We start from the raw sequence: 11,202 nt of genomic DNA on the forward strand, positions 1-11,202 counted from the left end.
AGAATTTTTTTATTTTTTCTACTGAAACCAAAAAAAATGTATTCTAAACATGAAAATGACTCAACTAACCATTATATTTTATGATTTGGTTTAGTAATTAAACCCTTAATTTGGATCACTGTAGTTTTTTCCCATAGTAGTCTAAGACAAAGATAAATTAGAGAATCTACTACTAATAAAAAAGGTTATTCAATTATTTAGGAAAAAAAAATTAAACTCTTCGGACGAAATAACTCTGATGGCGATTACGAAGGCGATTTGCTGCTTGGTTTGAATGTTTGATCTCGTTGTGATTGAGGGACGAGGAGCGGATCTCCTTCGATCTCTGCACGTTCTGGATAATGGGAATCAGATCGGAAATCTGATTTTCCCCGGTCACAATCTGGTTTTGCTGGCTACAAATCTTGGCTTTTATGGGGATTTCCTGGTATCATCGGATCTTTATGATTCTCCCTGGTTGATTTTGATTCTGTTTCTCTGGGGGATTCGAAAATCTGGGTTCGCGGATTGGGTTTTAATATCGGATGGGGATAGGCGGATGTTATCGATAGCGATTTCAATCATGGGTTCCAAGGATTTGTAATCAATCATAATGGATGTGGATACGTTTTTGATACCATATCGTGATTCTCCTCCCCTTCTGATTGGGTTTTCTTTCGAGTGTGTTAAGAGGCTGATTTGGGGTTTTGGTAAGTATAGCTATTACTCATTTATTCCATCACGGTTGAGAATAAATTCAGATTATGCATTAGAGGCGATGGGATATTGGTTGATCGATTATGGAATGGTTGGGTTTGGCAGATTTGGTGTATCTCTATCAAGGATTTTTTCGAGTTGGTGGTATGTTCAAGGCTTATTTAGGCGTGGGAATGAAGAATCTCTTCTCGGGCATTCTCTTTCTCATTTTGTTCTATTTTGTGGCGTGTTCTTTGTTTCCCTCAAAGCGATTTCGTATTCTTTGTGGGCTGCTTATCGCTTGTTTGGGGTTTTTTTCATGGCTCAAATGTCGCTAAACAAAGGCAAAGCTTTGTTGGTGCGTACTGAAACGGTAAGGATTACTTCTTCTGTTCTAGCTCAGAGGATCCAGCAATTCTCGATGACTCTCATTGGGCGTCTTATGAATCCGACTGTTCAGAGGATGGAATCTCTGTTGATTAATTTGCCTAAGATTTGGAAGATGGAAGACAATGTGGTGGGTGCTGATTTGGGGCAAGGTTTATTTCAGTTTAATTTTGAAGCAGAGGAGGAGCTCCAAACGGTTTTGCAGAACGGGCCTTATCACTTTGATGGGTGGATGGTTTCTTTGGTGAAGTGGGAGCCGATCATCTCATCTACTTATCCCTCAGCTATTAATTTTTGAGTGAAGGTCACTGGTATTCCAATGCATCTTTGGGAGGATGCAACTTTAAGAGCTATTGCTAAGAAGGTTGGTATCCTCAGGGAAATTGATGAGGAGTCTGGGAGTTTTTGCGTGACTATCAATGGTTTCAACCCTCTTCTTTTCAAGTTGGTTGTTCCCTTTGCTACTGGGGATGGGATTATTGTGTCTCTTGAGTATGAGAAGCTTTCGGGATATTGTGATCACTGTTCTCGCCTTACTCATGATATGAGAGGTTGTCCAGAGTTGCAGAAGGGATCCGGTGAGCAGGCTGTAGAGCAACAAACGGATAAGAGGGGTGGTCAGCGACAACACCTTCAATCTAAACAAGGGGGTTATCATAATGAAGGTGGTTGGGAGAAGCCAAGAAAGGTTGTTAAGAGAGCTTTGGATTTTCATAATCAAGAGCCTACTGTCGGTGATATGGGTCCTGTTACCTCTCGACATCATGAGAGAGTTTTTGGTCCGGTCTGGGGTCAGAAGAAACAATCCACTGCTGGTCATTCTAGTGGCTCTGGTGGGCAGCGAGGTTCTTATGTGAGTAGTGATTTTCTGGGTCAGGCTTCATCTATTAATATCAACCGCAAGGGTTTTGGACCAGTGTGGCCTAAGCCGTTGTATAGAGCCAAACAGCAAGTCACTGATCAGCGGTTACAGGAGGTTGAGAATGAGGATCCCATAGCTACAGACTCGCAGTTTGGTTCTGTTTCTGGGGATGCTATTTATGAGGGTTTGGTGAAGGATCCAGTGGATCCAGATTTCATGGAGGAGAATGATGATTTGTTGGAAGATGGTGAGTGTCCGGAGGGTGGTGGTTTGATTGAGGGAGAGTTGGGTAAGGAGGGTGAGCTTCTTCCGGGACAGGGGACCGACCCTCAAACAACAAAGGATGATATTTCATCAGGTACCATTCTTATCTCGGCTCCGGGTGATATTGCTTTGGGATCTATTAATTGTGCCTTGGCTGATGTCACTTTAGGGACTTCGCATAATCATAGGCGGAGTGTGAACGAGAAAAGTGTTAAAAAAGGAGTTACGGCTCCAAGGAGGGCTGCCTTGTCATTGGCTTCCCCCGGTAAACAATTGTTGGCTAAGGTTTTGTCTAAACCTGCAGGTGCAGGGAACAAACAGAAGGGGACAGGGAGACAGGACATTTCTTTGCGTGGTAAACCAGCGGATGGTGGTCGTCAAATCAAGAAAGGGACGGTGGCTCTCCCGAAACCACCGGCGGAAACGTGAAGATCCTTAGTTGGAACTGTCAGGGCATAGGGGCTGATCTGACAGAGATGTATTTGGGTGATTTGTGGAAACAACATCGACCAGACATTTTTTTTTTATCAGAAACTAAGAAATGTTTTTCTTATTTGCAAAAATTTCAGAATAAGTTTAGTTTTAATAATTTGTTTACTGTTGAACCCTGCGGGGCTAGTGGTGGTTTAGCATTATTTTACAAGGATGAAATAAAACTCTCAGTTCTTTATGATTGTGATCGCATTATAGATGTACAAGCGTTTTTTGGTCAACAATTAGTTTATATGTCCTTTATATACGGTGATCCGGTTCCCCAAAATCGCGAAAAAGTTTGGGATAAGTTATCGGATATCGGGTCTTTTCGTGTTGATCCTTGGTTTATGATTGGTGATTTTAACGAATTGGTTGGCAATCATGAGAAAAAGGGGAGGTGCTTAGCGTCCAGCCTCCTCCTTTGTGCCTTTTACTTCCATGCTCCGACATTGTGGGATGCTAGAATTCCCTTGTTATGGTAAACAATTATCATGGAGAGGTAATCGGTGCAATAACCAGGTAGTTCGTTGTCGATTAGATCGGGCTTTGGGTAATGAGGACTGGCAAGGCTATTTTCCGAATTCTAAGATAGATTATTTGGAAATGATTGGTTTTGATCATTGTCCAATTTTAGCAACTTGCCTTAAGACACATACGAGACGGAATAGGCAATTCCGTTTTGACAAGCGCTGGTTGGGAAAAGATGGTTTATTAGGGGCGGTTGAGTCAGGATGGAATCCTACAAAAAACTTCCGGGTTCCGGGTTTTGTGGATAAGATAAAAATTTGCAGGAATTCGATTTCTTGGTGGTGGAAAAATAATATTTATTCTGGTCCAAGGCTCATTTCTTCCTTGAAGGAGGCGTTACAGGTGGCGAAAATGGATGATTCGATTTCTCAGGAGGAAATTCGGGATATAGAGAGGAAATTAAAAGAGGCGTATCGGGATGAGGAATTATACTGGCAACAAAAGAGTAGGAGGTTTTGGTTATGGGTTGGGGATAAGAATACTAAATTTTTCCAAGCCTCTACTAGACAGCGACGGGTAAGAAATAGGATTATTGGTTTGTTCGATGCAGCTAATGTATGGAATGAATCGGTCTCAGGTATGGAGAATATTGCTACAAAATATTTTGAGGATCTTTTTCGGAATTCGGATGTCCGAGGTGTTTCAAAGATGTTACAGGAGATTACCCCTTTAATTTCGGATGCTATGAACAGAGATTTAATTCGGGATATTTCTGAAGCGGAAGTTCGGAAAGCCCTGTTTGCTATGCATCCAGAGAAAACCCCAGGACCTGACGGCATGACGGCTTTGTTTTTTCAACGCTTTTGGTCTTCCTTAAAAGGGGATTTAGTGGCTCTGGTTAGAGAATTTTCCGGTCAAGTAGTTTTGACCCACGTTTAAATAAGACGAATATTTGTCTTATTCCTAAAGTTGATCGGCCACAGCGGATGGCGGAGTTTAGGCCGATAAGCCTTTGTAATGTGAGTTATAAAATTATTTCTAAGGTTCTGTGTTTTTGGTTAAAACGGTTCCTCCCATCCTTGGTTTCTGAAACTCAGTCAGCTTTTGTTCGGGTCGGTTAATTACAGATAATATTTTGGTTGCGCAGGAAATGTTTCATGGGTTAAATACTAATCCAAGGTGTAAGTTGGAGTTTCTGGCCTTCAAAACGGATATGAGTAAGGCTTATGATCGTGTGGAATGGGATTTTTTAGAAGCGGTTATGGTAAAGTTAGGGTTTGATAGGAAATGGATTTCCTGGATCATGTGGTGTGTCTCTTCGGTGTCATATCAAGTCCTTCTTAATGGTCAACCCCGGGGTTTTATTAAACCTCAGAGAGGTCTACGTCAGGGGGATCCGTTGTCACCGTATTTGTTTATACTTTGCATAGAGGTTCTGATAGCGAATATTAAAAAGCCAGAAAGGGAGAAGAAAGTAACGGGTATCTCAATCGCTCGCGATAGTCCTACCTTTTCGCATTTGTTGTTTGCTGATGACAGTCTGTTTTCTGTAAAGCAGAGGCGACTGAATGTCAGACGGTCATGGAAATTATCAGAAATTATGGCAAAGCCTCAGGGCAAGAGGTTAATTTAGAGAAATCTTCTATAATGTTTGGTAAGAAGGTTCCTTCTGAGATAAGGGACCAGATGAAGTCAGTCATTGGTATTTCTAAAGAGGGAGGTATGGGCTCTTATTTGGGCATTCCTGAAAGCCTTCAAGGTTCAAAAACGAAGGTTTTTGGCTATGTCAAGGATCGGTTGGATGACCGAGTCAATGGTTGGAATGCAAAGCTTTTATCGAAAGGTGGTAAGGAGATTATGATTAAATCAGTGGCTTTGGCACTGCCTACCCATGTGATGTCCTGCTACAAATTGCCGCAAGAGTTGACATCTAAATTAACGAGTGCTATTTCCACTTTTTGGTGGAAATCCAATGATAGGGCTCGTGGTCTACATTGGGTGGCCTGGGATAAATTATGTAAGGATAAGTGTGAAGGGAGTCTAGGTTTCAGAGCCCTGGAACAATTTAATGATGCCATGCTTGCGAAACAGTATTGGCGGTTAATCCAACATTCGACGTCCTTAATGGCTCGGGTGTTGAAAGGTCGATATTTTAGAAATAAACACCCGCTAATGGCCAAAAAACCTTATAATCCCTCGTTTGCTTGGAGGAGTATTTTTTCGACTAAAGAATTGGTAGAATATGGAGCGCGGTGGGTGGTAGGGTCGGATTGTTCTATTTCGGTTTGGCGAGATCCATGGATACCGGATATTCGTCCACGTCCAGCAAATGGTCGGGGAAGACTCTGGTTACCGAGTTTGATGGTGAAACATTTAATTAATCCTGTTACGAAGGATTGGCACTTGCCTACTCTGGAAGAGTTTCTGGATCCGGGGGATATACCGATTATTCAGAGTATGACGGTCAGTAAAGTCCAGCAACAAGATCGATTAGTTTGGCATTTTACCAAGTTAGGGAAGTATACGGTTAAATCAAGATATCGGCTAGCCAGAGAATTAATGACAGAAGTCGAATACCCTGAAGGTCCAACATTTTTTCTGGCAGATTGCTTCGGGCTCTCTCCCAGTGTTAGAACGGCTTGCGTATAGGGGTGTCCGGTGTGATACTGTATGCAAACGGTGTGAGTCTGCAACAGAAACTATTAATCATGCTCTTTTTGAGTGTCCTCGCTTGCGCGATGTTTGGGGGTGTTCACCGGTTTTGTTAGTTCCAGATGGCTTTTCTTATGCTTCAATCTATGCAAATTTGGATTTTATTTTCTGTCGGGCAGCTTCTCAGTTGGGGGATCCTGATGTAGCTCTTCTTCTCCCTTGGATACTCTGGTCACTATGGAAAGACAGAAACAAAAAAGTTTTTCAGGGGTTACAGGCCGAACCGATGGAGATTTTACTTCAGGCGACTAATGATAAAGTACTGTGGGAAGAGGCCAAATCTTACTCGAATAGTTATTCGCATACTACGCCCCTGTTGGAGGAAAGGGGGGCGTTTCCTTGATGTCAGATTGATGGTTCATGGAAAGGTTCAAATCCTCTACAAGGTCTGGGATGGTGGTATTGTAGTGATGAAAATTCGACGCTTCTCCTGGGAGCACGGAGTCAGAGGCGAGGTCTTACTTCCTTACATGCAGAGTTACAAGCTTTGATCTGGGCTATGGAGTCACTATTGGCGGCTAGAGTTGTCTGCCAGAGCTTTGAGACAGATTGTGTAGAATTGGTGGCGATGGTGCAGACACCAGATGATTTGCCAGTTTTTTCGAATCTGTTGGAGGAGTTATTTTTGCTCAGATCACGCTTTCCTTCCTTCTCCCTGACCAGGATCATTCGAGAGCTCAACGTCAGGGTAGATTGTCTAGCCCATTCTTCACATTCTTTATTTCCTGAAACTTCTTTTGTAAACTCTTTTCCTCCAGTTTGGGCAACCAATCTTGGAGTTATCTTTTAATTAAATTAATGTTTGGTTGAAAAAAAAAAAAAAAGTTATTTGAGGCGTTTAAGACTAGCCACATAAGCATTGTTGAACTCTCTCTCAACATGCCATGTCATTCTTCTAAGAAAATCTCTTCTTCTTAGTGCTACGTGGCATAGATTAAAGCTCAATTTCATCTTTCGCATCTACTACTAATTTGGTGTCAATTTCATCTTTGTACATTCTTTAGTCTTTTAATACTAGCTAGTACCATGTTTATATTAAAACTAGATTCGGACCCGCATATACGTGCGGGGTTGATTTTAAAAATTAAGATTATTATCAGGTTTACAATATTTACGTATGTGCGGGATAATGTTTATAAACATATTTTTAACGAATATTAGTAACATTTATAATCTAAACTCTTATCAGTATAGCATTTGATATGTTATTGTTTTTTAGACGAAAAGGATGATCATATATGTTTTGATTTTTTAGACGAAAAGTATAAACAACTACAATTAAAAAGAGTAAGACGAATATAGAATGTTTATATCTTGACAGAAAAACCGTCATGTCCCATATATGTCATGTTTATTCTATTTTATAACTGTGATTTTAAAAATACTTTATCCATTTAAGATTGTATATTTTAGTCTAACATATAAAGAAATAGGTAGAAGATTTGGATGGGATATTCATATTTCATGTACTTTTTGTTTGGATATTTAATTTTTACAAATTAGTGGACATTATACAATTTTTCTATATATTTCTCATTATCTATCAAATTGAATAAAATCTGCCATAATGATTAAAATTCCTAAACTTGATGACCTAAATTGTATAGCGTGACAAACCCACATTGATAGACTTACTTTGTAATAGTTTTGCTATTTTTTTACTTGCCACCCAAAAACCACATGAGCAATGTTTGTATTCGCCGTGTTGAATTTGCAAAATCCGTGGGTAACATTATTTCAATAAAAAAATTATCTATAAAATATGTCATAAGAGATTGCATAAGAGATTATTTTATGTTTTGATAGACTAAACCTCAGTAAGATATTCAAAAATACTCAAATTTATTTCATTCCAAATTACTCGTACTCAAGTTAGATTTTGAGAATAAAATATAGCTATTAAAAAAAAGAATTGTAGCCTGTTACCCAAAATTTTATATATTCATGTGTGAAAAGAAGTGAAACTATTCCTCTTTAAATTTTATATTTATTCATTAGTATTTATTAACAAAACTTATCCTTATGCACTAACACAGTTACGGTAATTATGTTGGTATGATAGGTTCTTTCGTTTTAGTTGGTAAGATAGCTTCTTTTTACCCCAAAAAAAAAACTTGGTATGTTTAGTTCTATATTTATGCAATCGAATTAAAATTGATTTCTAAATGTTATGTAAAATTGATAATTACATTTCCAAAATTTTATTGTAGGTTATTGGTTTCGTATAAGTTTGGATATGCAATTCTAACCAATACTCTAAAATATGTTTTGTTTGATTGCCACAATTTAAATAACACAAATTAAATGAAAAATAAACAAAAATGAATTTACAATTTAAAAATAATTTTGTAAAATATATTAATAAACATTTTGATTTTTTATACCGCACATATATACACATATATACCTATGCTATATGTGTGGATGGTTGCACAAATCTACTATACAATTATATTAAATAGAATCAATCACTTCAGAATTATATTATTGATAATTAAAGTCCTTTGTCAATACTCCTTCACGTTTCACCTTACATGTTTTTTTCTCCTTGACACCATATGTAGTAACAACATTTGTTCTTTTTACCGCATGCAAACATATATATACATATAAATATTAAAATCATGTCTGACAAAAAAATATTAAAACCATGCGTGACAAAAAAATATTAAAATCATTTATATATTGGCATTTTCACGTATTTTTTTTGGTAGGAAGTACCTCCAAGTATCTATATTGGTATCTTCATGTATCATTAATAATATATAAAATGAAAATATCAATTTATAATTTCAAATCTTAATTAAAGATATTACTATTTTTCATAGTTATGATAGTCTTAAGATATAATTTCATAAAGATAAACAACACATTTTGTTGTTAAATGGTTAGGATTTTGTCAACAATGATATAAATGATAACCCTTTTCAAGGATGAAAAATATTAGAATACTAAAAGCATAAAAACCTTAAAAGAGTAGTTCAAAATAGAACAAAAACGCCACAGATATATTTTTTTGAGTTAAACATAAATTTTTGAACTCTGTAAAAAAATAGAATTCAACATAAATTAGTTTCATATTAAAAAAAGACTTAGAAAAGAAGTATGCATACTAAATACTTTATAAAGTCAAAACATTGTTTATAATTGATGATTTTTTTATTATTTTATCTGATAAAACGACATATCCCCACTGGTTTGAAAAAGCTTGACATCATGATTTGGATCTGCCATCGTTGGTAGCCATTTTGATATACAAAATTAGATATTTCAAGTAGGATCGGGTACAAAGCTCTTTGTCTAACGATGGTTATATTTATAGTGGAGGTCAGCGATTCCATTAATGGTGCAATTGATACCATATATTTTCATAACAAAATTGTTTTTTTGTTCCTGTATTTACGATTTTTTGAATTGAAATGTCGATAATTTAGGTGATAGTAATTAATATTGTGTACACATTTGGTAAGTAGATATATATTTCTAAAGATTTTGAATTTGATCCTAATGACTCATATCCTAAACAATTCAAATATGGTTGACATTTAAATTCGTAACTGTTAAGATTCGGATTATGGAAATTTTGAATGCTAATTATTGTTGTTTACTTGTTTGAATGCTAATTATTGTTGTTTACTTGTTTCCCTTTTTTGTGCTACTAATTATAGGTCTGTTTGGATACATGTTTACCTTATACAGTTCTTCTATTAATTGTATATGTTTGGCTCTGAATTATATATATTCTTATTCTGTTTTAAATGGCATTTCATGTAATAATCTCTTAATCTTTGTCTACTTATTAAAAATGCTTCCCTTCTAATAGTATAGATTGGTAATATGGGCTTCAAAACCCAAAAAGAGTGAAGGACAACAAACAAAGAGAGGTCCAAATAACTCTCGTAAATACTAATCTTTATCTTTCATCCAACGGTTGTTATTTTCTTGTCCATTAAATCTGCCTGGTGTACTAAACCAGAATAAGCGCGAGCAAGTACCAAACATATTTTTCGAAGTTTGACCAAAAAAGGAAAATATCACATTTTGCAAAAAAAAATAAAAAGAGGAAAATATATATGATTGGAAAAAAAAAAAAAAAAGGAAACATCATTACTTCTATCTCTCTAATATAAGGTCGCTCATTCTGGAGGAATCAATTATTATTTTCTCTTCAATCCGATCCAAAAAAATTAGGGTTTGAATTATTCTTTCTGCGCGATGGAAAACAATATTCTGTCAATTAAAGTCACAGCATCGGTTTCGAATCTAGCAATGAATGAAGAGTCTAAGAACATAGTCAAAATCTATCAAGGAAAAGTGATCAAAGAGTCAATGGAAGACGAAAGTGGAATTGTAACACTTTTAAATTCTTCTGAAAACCCACTTGTACCAAATTCTCATATCTACTTGTTTCCACGTAGCTTCACGTCAAGTCATCTCTCTGAACTCTTACGTTATGAACAAGTTTCTTTTCCTTCGATCACTGAGGAGGAAGATGTTCCTTGTTGTGAGTATATAGGTAAACAAATAGCTCGTCAAATCAGTCACTCGTTTGCTAATGATGTTTCTCTTAGAGAACCTGTTTTCGTTACCGTCGGTCTGAAATTCATCTGGGAGAGTCGTGTGATTTTCTCGCCTGTTGGTTCTGTTCCGAGAGGTGCTTCCGCTGAAGTATTGCAGAGGTTGTCGGAAGAACAGAGTGTGGATTCTACGTGTTCGATTTGTTTTGAGAATTTTTCGGGAATCATCATCCGGATGCCTGAATGTCAGCATATGTTTCATAAAGATTGTCTTTTCAAGTGGCTTGTTCGTCAAAACTCGTGTCCCTTGTGTCGCTGATAACGTTAAGTCAGGATTCACAATATCAAAACAGAGTAAACGAAACAGAGTAAGAAACAGAGTTTATTAAGAACTTGTAATCGGAATATTGATACAACGTTCAATAAAAACGCAGCTCAATCTTCTCACCAGTAAGAGTCTCCGATGGAGATACTCCAACAATGGTGAGGACGAGATCTAGAAAGTTCTAGAGGAAAACGATTACAAACTCAGATAAAACGTGATATGAAAAACGTGAGCTAACAATGCTCAAATACTAAACACACAGCCGACAAACAGCGTCAACCAATTATTCCCTTCCCGTTATCTACCAGAATTTCTCCGTTACTTCGTCATCCTTAATCACACGTGCTTAATCGTTCCTTCTTATCTTGACTTATCTTTGACCGCATCATGATACTCCACGTGTGACCATCGCATCCTACATCAAAGCTTCCCCGTTCGAAGAACCTTGTCCACAAGGTTCGAAAGATGGAAACTTCCTCTGTAGATCATAAAGGAACTCCCATGTAGCCTCCTCCGGT

General features: G+C 37.2%; 1 protein-coding gene across 1 annotated transcript; it reads left to right on the plus strand.

The window, feature by feature from the left end:
* Positions 10,058-10,678, plus strand: LOC104733877 (RING-H2 finger protein ATL77-like). Its single transcript, XM_010453408.1, has one exon. It carries the CDS (start codon positions 10,058-10,060, stop codon positions 10,676-10,678), a length of 621 nt encoding a protein of 206 aa, XP_010451710.1.

Source organism: Camelina sativa, chromosome 12 (assembly GCF_000633955.1).
Source record: "Camelina sativa cultivar DH55 chromosome 12, Cs, whole genome shotgun sequence".
In the NCBI taxonomy this organism is placed as follows: Eukaryota; Viridiplantae; Streptophyta; class Magnoliopsida; order Brassicales; family Brassicaceae; genus Camelina; species Camelina sativa.